The 17,596-nt window shown below is 43.5% G+C and overlaps 1 protein-coding gene across 4 annotated transcripts in view; it reads left to right on the forward strand.

The window, feature by feature from the left end:
* Nucleotides 1-17,596, forward strand: part of PRKAG2 (protein kinase AMP-activated non-catalytic subunit gamma 2) — a 208,052-nt gene that overhangs the window by 64,833 nt on the left and 125,623 nt on the right. For 2 of the 4 annotated variants that reach the window (XM_050333154.1, XM_050333069.1), the window contains exons 2-3: nucleotides 125-196; nucleotides 10,790-11,069. In XM_050333154.1, coding sequence (XP_050189111.1) covers nucleotides 125-196; nucleotides 10,790-11,069 — 352 coding nt within the window. Of the gene's footprint in view, nucleotides 1-124; nucleotides 197-10,789; nucleotides 11,120-17,596 lie in introns of those variants that run through there. The other 2 variants (XM_050333237.1, XM_050333481.1) reach the window with 1 other exon arrangement.

Raw genomic sequence — 17,596 nt, forward strand, 5'->3', positions numbered from 1 at the left:
AATTGCTATGGGTAAAGCAGTGTGCACTTTGGAAACAGATCCCTGGGCTACAGTCATGGGATGCTCTGATGGAAGGAAGACGACATGAATAAAGGACATCAATTTTCCTTCTCTGTCCTTGCAGGATCTCAGCTCGTTTGCCATGCCATTCTTGGACGGTGATGTGGAGAGCGCAGACAAAAATGCTTCTCGCAAGGTAGGACATACCCAAAGCTTCATCTTCGTTTTAGTGGTTGAATCCCTTGAGTGGTAAACTCAATTTATTAGGCTTAAAAAAGCCTGGGGTGTTCATCTTCACTGCCATACCATTAACCTGTTGAGAGTGATGCACTAAATCAAATATAGTGATTTTTTACAGACCTTACCATGGCAGTGCTTTTGCAGTATAACCTGTAAAGGATGAGAACTGCTGGTGGCATTGTAAATACTGCAGATGTTGTGTGTAACACTGCTGTAAATCAAGGAAGTGATGTTGCATGACTGTATTCTCAGGAATATAGTTAGCTTACAAGGTTTGTGGTGTTGCTTCATAAATAGAGTGCCCAAATAGGTATCTGTGGCAGGTTTTCCTGGAATTGCCTCCTGGTGGTTGCTCTCTGTCTATGGAGGCTTTAGCTGCTCAGTGTCCTTGATCTATCTGTCCTTGGCACTGGCAGAATGAGCTGCCTTAATTTGCTGAAGCTGTAGTGGTAGCATCTTCCTATAAACAAAGTGGAAAGTTTTCTCCTCAGTGTGGGATTAACTCAAGGTTATCCATCTGGAGGCATCGATTTGTTTCTCTGATGGTCTGCTCTTAAATAAGGCCAATAAAGTCACGGAGTTTGCTTTCTTTAAAAATTATCATGGGGAGCATATTCAATGGATGACGTTAGGGGTGGTTATGCAGTGCCTACACAATCTCCAGAGCAATAAAAAACTGTGGGTAGGATCTGTCATCTCCAGGCCACGGCCTCCTCATTTTCACAAAGCATTGAAGTACAAGCTGGTCTGCTAAATGTGAGCCTCCTACCACCTCCAAACAGCACACAACCCCAAAGGCTGATCTTGAGCTACACAGCAGGCCAGTTGGACTTGTCACAGTATTTACAAGGCCATGGACCTCCATGGGGACTAAACCTGCTACAGGCTCATTTGTCAAAGAGTCTGCAGTTATGGTTCAAGGCAGGCGGAGCAATAAATCCCTCCCTAGTGAAGCTGATCTGCATCCAGAGCAATAACAACTGAGCTCTGTTGACTTGTGTTGGCAGCACGAGTTTCTGCTCCTCTGCAAAGGACAGATGTTCAAGAAATTTCTGCAATCCATCAGTAATTGAATGTGTTTGTAACACTGGCCTTGTTCTTTTCTGTGTTGGACCTTTAAGACTGACGTAGGAGTCACTGAGGCAGGGGAACTCTCACAGGTGCCAGGGAAATTAAAATATACAGTGTTACCAAGAGGTGCCTGTTTCGAGGGTTTGAATAAAATGAACAATGTGATGTTTTTGGAAGGGGTAGTCACGCTGGAAGCAGGCAGGGGTTTCTAGCTAAAAGTTGATTTTTCCGTTTATCACCTCCTTTTCACAAAGAAAGGTGAGAAAGCTGCATTGAATCTCAGCCCTGAGGAAAAAATGTGCCTAAGCTAATCATGCTTATGTGCAGTATTACATGGTATTGTTTAATGACTTCCACTCTACCATTTCTGAATCCCATGTTTTCCTTCTTACTGGTCTTAGGAGTTTATTTTGATGATTTCTTGTCCTGGGAGAACTGGAAGAAAATGTTTCAGTAGTTGCCCCTTTTTGTAGCTTCAGGAAATGCTGGTTTAGTTTTTTTCCCCTACTTGGGTCAAGCTGTGCTTACGGAACTGCAGTTAACTTTGAAATGACCGTGCAATTGGGGCTTAATGTCTGAAACTGCAGTATTTATTTAATTCTAAATACAAGCTTACCAGTCCCTACTGCTGATACATTGAAAAAGAAATCCCAAGTTACTCTTCCCTTTAAAGTGAGAGGGTTTTCCTTAGTTCAAGTTTGAAATCACAGTACAGTGTGTAACTTTTGTCTATTAAAAGTCAGTATTTCATCAGTAGTGTGGCTTTTCCATTCACTTGCCATGCTGGAGACAGGCAATTCATCAGGGATGTCTCTCTTCCTGCACTTAACTCTTCTGTGGCCTGGGCTGTAGATCAAGGTAGACAAGAGCAGTTCACAGCCCGTTGTTCTGATCTGCCATTAATTTAATCCTCCTGTTCTTTGTGAAAGGCTTTTAGAAACTGAATTAACATTTTTCACAGAGATCCTCAGCACTTTACCATGCAAGTGTCTCTCAATCATTATCCTGGGACAACAATCCTCATTACACAGATAGGAAATTCAAGTCTAGAATTATTTGTTCAGGTTCATGTAGGAATTTTTTGGCAGCGGTGGCAATGTGACACACATTTCCTGAAGTTTAGCCTTAATCACTTCTCATTAATGTGTCTACTATTATAAATGATGTCTTCTTCTTTCCTTTATGACTAATGGCAGGAAGAGGATAGGGATAGTTTTCACCCTTCTCTGTTGAAGATGGAGAACATAATACTGCGAAGAGTCTTGTGTCAAAGTTTTTGTCGTGGTGTGATGGAGAAAGGCACCTGTGGCAGGTGTTTTGGCTTTTGTTATTGGAAGAGGGGAAGTTTAGAGACCTGGAAAATCATGAGTGATGGGGAGCATCATTCAGAAATAATTCTGGTACAGTATGGCAAGTCAGCAGTCAGGGATGAGTGCCCCTCTGGCACCCAAGTGGCTCTATCAATTTTAGAGGTCTCAACACCTTGAATGCTTATAGATCTTTCATCCTGGATGCAGGTTAAAGGACAAGGTATGGAAATTATAGGAAACTGAGAGTCATTGCTTTCAGCTTAAAGCTCAGGGTTGTGAATGATTAGAAAGAAGAAAATGACAAAAGAAGAAACTTGTCCACGGGAGAGCCAGCTGGCAAATTATAGATGGAGGAGGGAGGAGGAGGAAGAAAAGAAGTTTGAAGAATAATATTGATCCATTCCTTTATGAAAATGACAGAATTGTCATGAAAATATAAACGAAAGCTTGGAAAAGAAGTGTGCATTACAAATTCTTTTCTCTGTGTGGGGAAAAAGCTGGTGAGATGTTTATCTTAGATGACAAAGGTGTCATTAATAACTTAAATGTCCAGAATGTTAAAGCAAGACATTTTAAAATTAAATCCAAGCAACTCTAATAAAACACTCTTGAATTAATTGACAGAGTTTTTCTCTACCTAGTGTTGATTTTGAATAAGTCTTAGAGCAGAGATGAAGTTCCAAAAGACTGCAAAAAAAGCAATTACTGAGTTAATATTTGTGATGTTTGCAATTAGGATAATGTGCAGGTTTGTCAAACATTAGTCCTGGGCAAAACACTGAAATAGCTCTTGTTGGATAGTTAATGATGCTGTTATAATAGACTCATTTGGATTGGAATTAATTGTGAATGGTTCTTATTGAACAAATCTGGGGGTTTAAATGAATTATAAATTTGGTTGAGAAATGTCATAGCGTTGGTGTCATGTATATAGAAAAGTAGCACAAGTCATTTTGATTTAAGAAACAGGAATGATACTGAATAAACATGGAGCCTATTAAATGGATAAAAACCTGGCTGCTAAAATAAATGGGAACTCACCAGTGGAAAATTTTGTTTCTAGATAGACAAAACATTCTGTTGCTATACTATATCATACTTTATCAGTGACTTGAAAGATAGACAGACTCATTACTGATACAATTTGTAGTTCATCCAAAAAATGAGAGTGGGGAGAGAGTGTTAAATTCTGAGCAAGAAACTCTCTGATGCAGAATGACCTGAATCCATTAAAACACATTTTGCAAACTATCAGCCCACCTCAATTTGGTCTACTTGGGATCAGTTACACTTAGGAACAAATAATACAAGACTTTTTGGGAAGTCTTTTATAAAGCCTTGGTTAGATTTTGAAAAACAGCTGTAGGTGATCAGCCATACGTAGACTCAGGATGTGACTTGATGGTTAAAGGATTAATTTGGACTCTGGATGTATGATCAGATCAGACTTTGTCAGAGAAATGACTCTGATACTGAAGGACTCCAAAGAGCATTTTCTTCTGCTGCTGGTCCCAGGATTGGTTTTGTTTGTCCAGCGACTCATGGGAATGGCACAAGCAACCCCTGGCACAGGGAGGAGAAAGGAAAAAAGGCCATTTTCACTGGATAATAAATCTCCTTTTGATTGATTTGTTTCACAGTATTTAATTGTCCACTTCTTTGTGAGCAGCAAGGAAGGGGAGCATGTCCTGGGTAGTGCCACAGCCTTGGCAGTGGGCACCTGCAGTGGGTCCAGGGAGCCTCAGGGCAAGGGCACGTAGGACAACCACTGCACTGACATGTGTGTGGCTCCTCCCCATCCACTGCTTTAAAATGAAGTCAGGTAGGGGTTAGGAGGTGGACAGGGAGCCAGCACTGCTTTCACCTTTCCTGTCTCCTGCTTCTCTGCCTTTGAGCAGCCCTGCTCACTGCTGGAAACCTTCCCCTGCCCATGTGTACAGCAACGCAGAGCTCCCAGAGCCTGCCAGAGCAGCCAGCCAGCCTCATCCCATTGTGTTGTAATTTGGGAAAGTGTCATTCTGCTTTAGTTTTGGGAAGTGACATCTCTGACCCTGTAAAACACGATGTCATCTCAATTGTTACTGCTCATGCAGAACCAAGGGAACTGGTGGTGCTGAATGTGACCACATGGTGCCTGGGAGAGTAAGTCCTTCATTACCTTTCAGTCTAATGAAGTCAGCTCTTGTGCCTCTGTGAGCTCTTTTATTCCAGCAGAATGAGAGAATCATCCAATTAACTTTATCAAAGGGCTTTTTTATTGAGATTCAGTGGAAGGGCAGGAAACAAGTGCAGACGTCTATCTGGTGTATCGTCTCTAATTGTGTTTACTGTCCCTGTCAAGGATGGTGGGAGGCAATTCCTTTTCTGTTACTGGTCTTTCAAAAAAAAATTTTAAGTGAAGAGGCAAAATAAAGGTCAAATAACTCACTGTTGTAAAAGCAAACAAAACTCAAATGCTCCATAAGTGTCCTCACTATTCGGATTTGGAGAAGAAAGGAACGGAGCTCAGGAGCATTTAATAACTTTCACTTAAATTCAGAAGGATTTTTAAAAGCTGTTCAGCTTAAGCCCATTTGTATTCCAGACAGATTATTTTGTTTCAGCCTGTTCTGAAGAATGAAACTAAATTCACCACAAACTGAACCAGAGCCAGAGATTTTTCAGGGAGAGCATCCTCTGGGGAAGGCTGTGTGCCCAAACAAGGACCTGTTGCTGGAGCACCCTGGCAGGGGAGCAGAGGAGATGGCTGGGAAGAGGTGCTGTGGCAGGGACGTGGGTTACCCTGATTCTGGCACAGCCTCTGCCTGTCCATGGTCAGGGTCTTCTCAGCAGAGCTGGTTCATTTTTTTGGGCTTGTTGCTTTGGCAGGACACTTCTCTTCCCTGCAGTTAAGTGGTCCTTAAATTTTAGGTTGGGACCAGAAATGTCATCTTAGAGAGGACTTCATCTGGCAAAAAGGGGGGATCAGATTTTCAATGTGAAGCATGGGAATGAAAATAACAATGTTGGGAAAATTTCTGCCTGTGGCAGGACTGAGATGGGTGGTGTGAGGATGACGAGAGACCAGTTTGTGGTGAAGTGGGCCTAGTGCACTGGGGATTATCATATGGTAGTGATTAAATGCAGTGCATCTCAATTTTCTTGTAAAATAGGATGAAGAATTGTGATTCAGGTAGGAAAATAGATGAAGGAAAAGATGGCAGGCTGGTATTGAAAGGATGGATGACTGTTGGGTGGAGGGTCAGGACTGATGGGGTTATGTGGATCTTTGCTAGTAAGGTCGAGACAAAAATTAGAGGCATGGTAATCAAATTTGTTGGGTGCAAAGAGAGAAGAGAGGTGGATTTTTTATCACAGGGAAGGACTTTATACAGGAAGACCTGAATGACCTTCAGGATGGATAATTCTTGGCAGCACAAGGTTATGTTATCCAGAGCAATAAGCAAAAGAGGTCATGGAGTGTTCTCTTGGCCTGAAAACGAAAGGCTTAGGCACAGTCAGACTTTGGCACCCACTGCAGCAGGGTGACCACGAGCAACCTGGGACTGGACTGGCTTGTGCTCTCTCTGAGTGCCACTTGGGAGTGCTTTCAGGATAGACTAAATCCCAGTCAGATGGAGGGTGAGCAGGGAAGCCACATGGACAACTGCTCAATGGTTCAAGCCTCTGTCCAGCTGTTTCATTCAGTGCCATGGGGTAGTCTGGGACTGGTAGTTATTTATATTGGGAATTTGTCATCCTGGAGTTTGTCTGTTGAAAACAGAGGTGGGAGTCTGCTGGTCCATCATCACAGCATGACTCTGAGCCATTAATGTGGGTAGCTAGGGGAAAGGAAGAAAAGATTAGGAAGAGGGAAAGATTCCATCATCCAGATGAAATGGCAGGGGCAGCTTTCAGAGGGTTATTTCTTGCAGTGAAATCTTCCAGAGCTGCTCCATGTGGGACAAGGGCCACACTATCACTTCATGTCTCGATCAAAAAATTGGACGTTAGGTCTGTCAGATGCCACTGGCACTGGTAAGAAATTTATTTTCAACAATGGACACCTCTGAATGTATTTTAGAAACATTCATTTAGTGTGTGCAACAGAGCAGAGTCTCTCCCTGGTCCCCAGCTGTGGATCCTTTTGTGCTCCAAAACATGAAAACTGATAGCATCTTAGGGCATCTTAGGAGATGTTTGCCCGGTGCTGTGTAAGGTAACTGGTTTAGCCTTGGACAGCACATCTGATGTAGCTGCTCAGTTGCTGCACCTCAGCAGGGAGCACAGTGCTGCAGGCTGAGGGTAGGGCTGCGCTGGCACTACTGATGGGCTGCTGATTTAGCCCTGTTCCAGCTGCTCTGTTCTCTGCAGATATAAGATCAGGAGCTGATATTTCTCTCCAACCTAGGTTTTAAGGTTTAAGGAGTCCAGAGTTGGGCATAGAGCTCCAAGATCCCATCTATGCTTCGCACCAAGCCCACGCAGGGAACGTTTTGTTGCTGGTTGGTTGTTTTGTTGGTTGTTTTTAAGTAGCTGAACAGTCGTAGTACTTAGAGGAATTTTTCAGTTTGTTTGATTGGACCTTATTTGTTTATTGATTTGTTGTACTTGCATTGCGGCTTTGGATTTCTTATCTCCAAAAGACCAAACTGTTCAGGATCAAATGGGCCATTTTGCCATGTGCATTTATATTGGTTTTTAGCTGTGTTTCACATTTCTGCCCTGTCTCACTTTACTGCTTCTCCTGGGCCAACACAAAGTGATTCACAGTGGTTAGTAATGTGAGAAACCAGGGGTGTAGTACTTTTATTTTGCTGCTACAGCTCAGCTGGGGGCATAGTTATCTTTCCAAAGCACTTGTGGGAGTTTTCTGCCCACCTGCTTGTCATAGCTTCGGGAAATGAGTCCAGAAAGCATGAAGAACAGGCTGATGATCCATCTAGCTGCATACCCTGCCTCTGGCATCACTGCCATTTGTCACACCCAGTCTGCATGGGATGGTGGGGTCTGTTCCACAGCAGAGATTCTTCTGCATTCCCAGCTGAAGCATGAAAATGAACATTGCCCTGTGACTTTCTGATACACTGTGATAACTGTTGTTGCTGCTGATTTCACTCATGGAAGTGCCTTTTAGAACTCACAATCCATTGGCCACAAATGATATTCCAAGAAAGCAATCCTGTTGTAATTCCCAGAGCAAAATCACAGGTATTTATCCACTTTGATGGTGGGTGTAACCTGGAGCAGCTGGGGAAGAATTCAATGTGGTAATTTCCTTTAATTTAGTAGCATGCACATGTGTATTTAGCACTGTGCCCCTGGTGCTCTGACAATTAGTGAATTCATCTGCTTGGCACGATGGAGAGAAGGCAACTGGTTGTGATTGCGGTAAATAAATAAAACCATCCCACTGCTCCAGCTCAGAATCGGAGAACAATTTGCTTTTGTGTCTGACTTGTGCATCCAAGGGAATACTGACAGTTTTGACAAATTGTTGCTTGACATTTTACATCTCTAGAATTGCTTTAGTGTGTAAGGACACCACGATCTTTTTAAAGTGTCTCCTATCAGAGTGTCATTTTAATCGAACAAACATGCAAAAAAGATAACATGAAATATTAAGGGTAGCACCAGAATGTCGTCCTTCTCTTGGCCTTACAAATGTCACTTTAGGAAAAATTACAATGAATTTACCATCCTGGAAACAGTCCCAAACTACAGCAGCAATGGCAGATTTGTATTATGATTAAAATAAGCTTGAAAATGTTCTTACTCCCCCTTCCAGGCAGTAGATTTGGCAGCAGACCTGTTTAAATTGCAATGCAAAAGGGGGTGCCGTCGAGCTACTTGGTTGTTTCCTGGACTGTGTAGTTGTGAAGAGAACAAAATATAAGTAGTCTCAGATGATTTACAGATTATATTTTAGTAAAGTTAATGAGCTTTTATGAAAAAGCTATCACTTCGGGACTATTTTACCCATGATGAAAGTGCAGTTTCTTTATTAATTTCCTATAGTGTGGTTATTATTCCAGGTCTCAGGTGAGGGACTGTGTCCTATTATTCTTGATAAATACTCACCAGGAGACAGTCTGTGTGCTGGAGGACTCAGAGTAGGAGTAAAGGAGATACAGTCCTCATGGCAGAAGGGATGTGTAATGTGAAATGAGTTTTCAAGATTGCACATAGAATCCGTGACAGAGCTTGGAGGCAAACCCGAGGCTCAGGACACTGCATGAAGTATGAAACACTGCTTTTTTTTCTCTTATGGAAACTGTTCAGAGCCTGTTGTTGCTTTTGGTACCTATTGCTTCAGTTAGAATTGATTTATCTTTTCCAAAATTGTCCCCTTGAGGGCAACTGCTCCCCCAATTCATCTGCAGTGGGCAGGTTTATTTTACAGATATTTTTGTCCACACTGTCAAAGTAAGCATGCAGGTGTAAAAAGTTGTTCTGTCTCTTGTCAGACATCTCTGTGCTGTGCAGAGGAGCAAAGAGCAGGAATTTATCATCCAATCAGGGCTGTGCTGGCTCATCTCTGTGCCCTTCCTAGTGATCCACACTTCTTGTGTCCATCTCCCAGACCAAGTGCCACTTGCCTTTTAGGTTAGAAACCTTCCCAAAAGGGAGATCACACTCTCTGTGGGCCCTTCTGCAGTTCCCATGCAGCAGGACCTGCCCCAGCTCTGTCCCATCCGAAGTGGAAAGAGGAGCTGGTCCAAAATGCACAGGCAGGAGACAGAAAGAACTCAAAGAAGTGGGATCCTGGGTTAGGGAGGGAGCAGCTTTTTGGCCATTGTGCTGCTCGTAACATATTTCTACAAGTGTTTTGAAGCTGTGGCTAAGCATTATTTTGGAAAAGGAGTTAATTACACGTGTTTTAGACTTGGCTGACTATTTTTAGCTGGATTAATACACACAAGCCCTTCACTGATCCAGAGGAGGGCACACATGCTTATGAGGCTTTCTTTCACCTAAGTCATCCCAATAAAAGATGCTGTTTTTCCCTGCAATGACTCCCATGGCAACAACACCCGTACCTAACTAGACTGACACACATCAGGAGGCATCTTCACACGTAGAAGTTGCTGTGTGCTCCATCCCTCCTGGTTTGTGCTGAGTAACTGGGAAGAGAGGAGCAGGATTGCAAAGAGCTTGAAGCTCAGCGGCACACGGTGCCTCTGGGCACATCCACCATGTCCTTCACTTACACATTCCCTGGAGACCTGAAACCCACGCCTGCCTTTTGCCTGGAACAGAGCCCTTCATTCATGAGAACCCCCCCCACCCCCAGCTAAAATAGCACCCTTGTACCCACAGAAGTACTTTGTGCATCCAGAAGGAAATAAACTCTACATATAGCTCAGGCACAGGCAAATCCCACAGGGGTTTTGGGTCAGCTTCTGTTAATTGTGTGGGGGGAGAATTTAATCTTTGCTCCTTTTTTTTTTAATTGTTTATTTTTCTGAACTCTCTTTTCCCCCTTCACAGTGCAGGGCTGTGTTGCACACACGAGCTGGAAAGTCGGCACAGGTCCCAAAAGGGATACAGCTGTTAGAAAGGTCATATCCCAGCTCAGGTAATTAACAGGAACGTCATCACTCTGAAATGGCCCCTCTATTTTTGGGACTGGAGTTGCAGTCCCGCAGTTGGGGCTGTGGCAAACGTCATGGGGACCTGTCAGGCATCTGGGGACTTGTGTGCTGTGCTGAGTCGCATCACGGGATGGAGGTCTAAGCACTGTACTGAAGGTGGGGGCTTAAACTCGTGAGGAACACTTTGGGGCGCCGTGTTCCCCAAACTGCAGTCATTCATTGCCTTAAATAAATGCATTGCCAGACATCTTTCAGCTGCCCGAGGAAGGAAGAGGGGAATGTGTGGCAAATAAAAGCAGTGAAGAAAGTCCTACATTGTATGTGTGATGATGATGAAAGGTTTTCACACACGTTGAAATTTTTCTGTGAGACTCAGGGTGTCTTTAAGAGCAAAGGACAACACGAGGTGCCACCCACACACACACCTGCACCTCGGTGGAGGCAGGCACTGGGGAAGGTGAGGTCTGGCTGATCCACCACCCCAGCAAACAGGAATTGGCTCTGTTGAGACAAGTTCAGAGATCCTGATGGCCTCAGCTGAACCGAATTAATGTTGATTTCACTTTTTTTTCTTCCTTTTTCTCTCCTCCTCAGGTGGAAGAAAACTACTCTGCCGGCAGCCCTTCAAAAGGCCTTTTCTCCAAAGGGCTCCAGAACCGACCTTCCAGCCCTGTTTCCGCCCCTGTGAGATCCAAACATAGCCCTGGCTCACCCAAAACAGTGTTCCCCTTCCCCTACCAGGAGTCTCCCCCACGCTCCCCACGCCGAATGAGCTTCAGTGGGATCTTCAGGTCCTCCTCCAAAGAGTCCTCCCCCAGTTCTAACCCGTCTACCTCTCCTGGGGGCATCAAGTTTTTCTCCAGATCAAGAAAAAGTAAGAAATTGCTCATGTTATTTCAGGAAGATACCTCTGGGCTTAGTGAAGTAAGTGCAGATGAGGCATGTGCTAATTGTTTGTTATTGCTTTCACTGACCATGTGTTTTGGGTTTTCTGACGTGCTGGCCATTAGGTGTGACCTCTGCAGGGCCAGGGACACCTCATGGGCACCCACACAGGGCTGAGGAGGGAAATCCCACTTCTGAGCTTTGCTTGGAAATGCTGTGTCCACGTCAGTGGGAGTTTTCTGGGTGGTTTCACTGAGGCTGGTTGCACTTTAGTGCTGGGGCTCAAGAACAGCTGGAGACGTTCCTGGGGTGTGTGGTGGAGGTGGGCACTGAAATTACATCCCTCAGGAGCTTAGGGAGACTTGGTTCTGTAGATCCTACAGAGAATTTCAGCTGGTTTTTTTTTTTTAATTGATGTTTCTTTGCCCTGCCTATTGTAGGAAGGCAAAGGGGTCTTTACTGGATGAAAATAAGTGATATGTGTTTCCAATCAAATGACTGTTAAGGGGGTGTTTGAGCTCCTCTTCCAGAATATGAAAGGCATTGGACACCTATTGGTTCAGAGTGCTTGCCTGCTTTATACTGGGCACAAATTTTATGTCTTCCAACATCCTGTGAGCTGATAACAGGGGAAACACAGGAATAATGTCTTGCCACAGGGGGTGCTGGATTGTCAGACCACAGTGAGTCTGTGAAGAGAAGAAATAATGATAGATTGTTGGCAAATCTTGCTGACAGTGTAGGCACAGAATTGGTGATGCATGTACCTGTGTTGGGATGTATGTTTCCTGCAATGTATTGATAGCTTTCAGTGACTTTTAAATTGGTTTTCTTCATCAGTTTTTTTCTTAAAAACATGGGTTTTAATACGAAAAAGTAATTTCATAGTGATTTTTGTGCAACAAGAACACTGCAAAACAAACACATATAGGATTTTCCTTTGTCAGAAGTTCTGCTGCAGCTTAATTGAAATGGCATCTTTTCCAGTCCTTGCCTCCCTCTAAAACACTTTCAGGAGACTGAAAGTAGGAATCAGTGTTCCTGAAGGACTCAGGGTAGGGCTCCAAACATCGTGTCTCTTCAAGGACGTTTGTTCTTCCCTTCTTGAAGTTTAAGTACGCTTTTTATGCTCCCCCCTTGTTCAAACCTCACCATAACATAAGCTCTTTTTGCCAGTCCACTTAGGTTTAAATATTGAATTTAAATATTGGCAGTATAACGCTGGTGGAGAACACAGGAAGGGCTCACTGCTGCACGAACAGCAGCGACACAGACTGCAGAGCAAAGCCATCCTGGGACTTGGCAATCACGTTATCTAAGCAGCCAGCACTATTTAAGTCCTAGCTAGGTACAACAGAATATTAAGTAAAGGAATCTCCCAGGAGTCAGCAGAATCCTTCTGATAAGGTCACATCACTGTTGCAGGAGCAGGCTTGGAGCGGGGCCAGGCTATATTTGAGTAACAGAAAATACCCATGACCCTGCTGCTCCAGAGGGGAACTGCACTGGGCTCGGGTGTTCGTGGTCTTTTGTTCTAAGGCAGGAGGGGCAGCCTCTTGGAAGGAGAGTGATGATTACAATGATTACAGTTGGTCTTTAAATTGATAACTTCTCTTTCTGCAGATTTTTGCAGAACAAAATGTTTCTTTCCATGTGCTTTCACATCGTTTAGCTCTCTTTTGAAGAGACTAATGCAGATACACACCCTTGACTGCCACAGTAGATTTTATTCAGAATGTGCTAAACGGGTCAGTAATGAATTATACTCAGAGTTTATTATCTTAATAATTAACTCTTACTGAATTTTATTTCACAAAACCTTTTCAGGACTTCAGGAAAAGTATGGGTTAGCATTTCTGCTGTGTTATGTAGTTTGTCACAAGCAATACTTCTGCATTCTGCTACTTCACAAATAAAAAGTAACCCTATGCACTACAGAGCAGTAAGTTAATTGGTTACCTGCCACTCAAAACAAAGTCTCTGTGGCTTGAACAGCATTTCCTGAGAGACAAGACTTCTCAGACACTCCTCGGACCAGATGCCTCACACCTTTGCAAAGATGCTGTGCTGAAGAGGTCTGAGAAGAGCTAAACCAGCACCTGGCTCCAGGTTTCTGAAGGTGCTTAAATGCTTCACTGCTGAAAATTGTCACAGCCTATGTGATTAAAATGCCATTTTCTCGAGCATCTTGGGATAGCTGTGTTAAGAGTGAATGAGGTTTAGGTTGCTTTATCAGTTTTGAAACAGAGAGTGTACTGATATCAGCTGGACTTGTGCTTGCCTGCCTTCACAGCCCCACTGGTGCTGGGTCAATAGTATTAAAATGAAAAATAGCCTCGGATCTTCTGGGAAACTCTGCACTGGAGCCTCCCCTTTGAGTTTATAGCAAATCTGTATTTTATCCAGGCAATCTGCAATTAAACAAAACAGCAACAGATGAAAGCTCATAGGGACTTGGGATTTCTTTCTGTCCCCCACTTTACCTGAAATGAGTCTGGGCTGCACTCCTTTCCCTGTCATCATGGAGCAGAATGTGGGGGAAAGTAGATGCAGACTTTGTTTTAAATAACATACCCTGTCTTCCCTCCACTTCCTCCTCCCACGCATTGTTCAAAACACAGACTAACCTGTTACTCCACATATTCCTTGTTTTTCTTGGAAGCAGCTTCTTCCTTGCTTGTTTTCATTTTAAAGACTATGTGTGGTATTCGCAGCGCTTTCTTTCCCATGTAGTTGCTCTTTTCCCAGCTAAGTTGTTTTCCCTTTTGAATACATGCACTTTAGGAAGGGTTTGGGTAGGACAATATTAAAAGAGAAAGTGATTTGCAGACGTGAAACCTAAAATGTTTTCCACTTCAGGCTGGGAGTTTAAAGCTTTTGCTGATCTTCAGTGTTTTATCACTGGTTTTGGCAATAGCCAAAAGCTCAGCTTTGTGTCCTTTCACTTTGGTTACCCCAGTTCAGCATCTGGTCATAACCCTACAGCTCTGATCTGACAAAAGATTTGCCTTGAAAGGAAAAATACCTTCCCACAATGTGTACTTGGCTGCCAGACACTTCAGGTATTTTGTAAGTACAGCTTTGAAAGAGTGAACTGCTGGCTGGGGCTTCACATCCAGAATATCCCTCCTTTGTAAAGGCAGCAAATTCACCTGAGGCCCCTCTGGAAGAGAGTCTGCAGGGACCTTTTTGGGTGAGGTTTGTGATTGATCAGTGGTGCAGCCCCTTCATTTTGGGAAGTTCCCTGCAGAAAAATCCAAGACATCTCTTTGTGTGCTGGGTACAAGAGGGTCTGAAGTTTAATTCTTGGCTTTTTAATTTCTTTTTTCATCTGAGAATTTCTTTGTGACAGCACTTGTTAGACCGACATTTGAAAGCTGAGTAAGGTTTGGGGATGAATTAAACCTGGCTCTGAGGTGGTGCAGAGGACTTGATACTGCTGTTGCCCCAGACTGTGACTCTTTTTAGGTGTAGTCCCCCCCAACACTGCCCACCTTGCACCTCCCAGAGCCTTCTGCAAGCAGAGACTTGGCTCTGTGAGATGTGCAGCTCAGTGCCTGGGTTTTACCCATCAGTGTGAGCAACCATGGAACATTAAAAGAATTACATTTTAATTGGATATAAAAAAAAAAAAAAAAGGGTAAATTAGTGTGACCTGTAGCTAGCAGGAGGCTTCTACAAGAGCTGACGCTGATTTCACAGATGTTTTTCAGGGACAACGGGAACAAAGGGTGAGTGAAGAGGTGCAAGATGAAGCCTGAGGTGCTTTGAAAAGTCTTGGCTGTGCTGGGAGTGCATTTCCCTGGTGTGCCTGTTTGCATGAGCAGGTAGAATGCCAAGAGAAAGAAGTGACACATCTCAGTAAAGCAAACTGAGGTGATCCAAAGTAAACACGGGAGGATGACCTGCATTGGGAAGAAACACATTTCAGATTACAACTTCCTTGCATGAGCTCTCCCTCACAGCCAATACATGTACAGATAACTGAGAACAACTTCGTTGTGCCGAGTGGAAATTAGGGGGCTACCCCTGCAGATGGGCTAAATCAAGTACCCTGAATATTTTATTAGAAGTAGATGGGTTTATGCTATTTAAGTAATTAAAATGTATCTTTTTCCATGGGTCTGAATGCCCCATTTGAAGGACATCAGGTCATTTTCCAGTCCTGCTTCCTCTTCTGAAACCATCAGTTCAGGTAACAGCAATACTCATGTCACATTAATGGTGCTGTCAGTTTTACCAGCAGAGGAAATCAATTAAAAGGTTTCCATTGACCTAAAGCTTCGAGTGCATGTGGTGCAAAGGCAAATTTAGCTCAGAATTGTTTATGGAACTTTGAATTGAAAATTACACGGCTTTCAAACACCTTGATGCTGATGATCAGATTTAAATCACGGTGAATTTGCACTGCATTTGGGGAAGGAAATGTTTGTCACTCTAAAGTTTTAATGTTCTGCTTTCTCTCAGTAATTTTTCTCCTTCTGGCATTCAATGCTGTTAACCATGCTGCCTAAAAAAATCCATGTGGAGGACTCCTGGTGTTCCCATAATAAAGGTCCACATTGTATTCTTTTCAGAAGACTGTGAGATGCAATGCAGGACAGTTGTCATGCATCTTATTCATTCTAATGATTTATTTTCTTTTAGAACATCTTGGTTACACGATGCCCTGTGTGAGAAAAACCTGTGACTGTACTAATTTTTACCCATAGATGGAGCAAGTAGCTCTCATTTGCAGGAACCCGGGGGAGAAATGGGGAAAACCCTGCAGCCTGTTTGTTGCCACACTCTGCTCTGCTCCCTTGAAGGTCTTTGGGTTGTGGCTGATCTGTGCAAAGACTTTTTTTCAGTCTTTCAACTGAAACCCGTTTTCTCCCCAAGGTTTTACTCCGTGTTTGTGACGTTTAGGTACCAGCTCGCAGGGAAGTGGAGTTTAGCCCAAGACAGGTTGTTGTGGAGTGTTGGCAGCTGGGCACAGACATTTCACCTACCATTGGCTCCAGCCATTTCCCACCATTACTCCTTAGGAATACCTTCCTGAAACGTGGTGCTGTGCAGTGGGATGTCCTTCCCCTTGTCAGCTGCTGGAATCTGTATTTGTATCTTTCTTTGCTAAATCAATACATTCATCCCATAGTCTTGGAGCCTTCCAGCCTTCAATCCACAGTCCCCCTGCCTTCTGTAGCTGAGGGGCACCAGGTGGGATGCCAGAGGGAAAAGGCACAAGGCAGCTTTGATTCCTGGCTGTGACTAGCCTCACCATTCAGGATGAGGGGAGCAATTTGGGGAAGGACAGGGCTGCTCAGTCCAGGTTCACCTTGGGAGGGTGGCATAGACTCTTCCATCATCATCCCGTAAAACACAGAAAAGGAGAGGAGCTGTTTGTCTTGATTTGTTTTCCAGTACTGATGTGCAAGAACATCTCATCATCATTTTTCAAGCTTGCTTTGCCCTCAGAGGCAGAAAAGGGAACCAACAATGTTCATTTTGGTCTCATCTACGCTAGAAAAATGACTTTTTGCAGACAACATGTGTCAGCGCTGCTGCAGCTGAGCGGGGCTGCACACATGGCCAAAGACATTCAGCACCATTTCTCCTGCCAGTTACTGACATCTGCTGTCAGCAGCAGATGATTTTTCTGGTTAAAATGTGCCTATGGTGATTGTTCTTAGTTTATTTGGAGATATCTTTCACTGTACTTCCCTTTTCACTTTAGTTTCCCATAGTCAGTGTTGTCTGCATAGGGGGAGTACATCCAATATCCTTTTATATTCCTCACCACTCTGTCTAGGCAAGAAGGATTTTTCAGACTGTCTTCAAATTCCTAATGATTTCGATGCCATCATAAAAAAAAGGAAGTTTTTCAGTCTCCTGTTTTAATCTGTAGGGTATGGGACAGACCTGTAAGCAGGTGTAATACCAACTGATTCTCTGAAATGCATCGAAATCTTTCCATACTGCTCTCTCTTTGACCAAAGTAATGTTTCCTTTGTCAAAGCAAAGGAGAACAGAGATGCCACTTTTTAAAGATTAATTGGTTTAGGATTTTGTAGCTCAGTGAGTTAATTGATTTGGGGTTTATTTGTGAGTAAAATAATAAACACATCAGCTGGAGGAGGATAGAAGTGATATTCTTCATTTAAAATATAAAGACAGGCAAGGTCTTCTACTCATGTCAGTAAACAGAGCCTTGCTGGAAAAGTCTGATTGTCAGGAACTAGCTGATTTATGACAATCCTAAAACCAGCAGTGGCAGCTGCCAAATGACAAACCTAAAGCCTGCAGAGAGCTTACAAAGGTCCCTGTGCTTGGCATCTCTAGGATGGATCACCAGACTTAGCCGCCCTCCCAACAGGGATGGCTGGTTCTAGATGGGGCACTAAAGATTTAGTGAAAGCCAAATTTTCCTATTTTAGCTTTAAAACAAACAAACAAAAAGCATTTGGGTTGTTTGGTGTGTTTTTGTTGATGCTTTGGATTTTTTTCTGTATAGACTTTCTTCTGTGCCCTTTTCTG

This window comes from Myiozetetes cayanensis, unplaced genomic scaffold (assembly GCF_022539395.1).
Source record: "Myiozetetes cayanensis isolate MyiCay16 unplaced genomic scaffold, myiCay2020 scf1, whole genome shotgun sequence".
Taxonomy (NCBI): domain Eukaryota; kingdom Metazoa; phylum Chordata; class Aves; order Passeriformes; family Tyrannidae; genus Myiozetetes; species Myiozetetes cayanensis.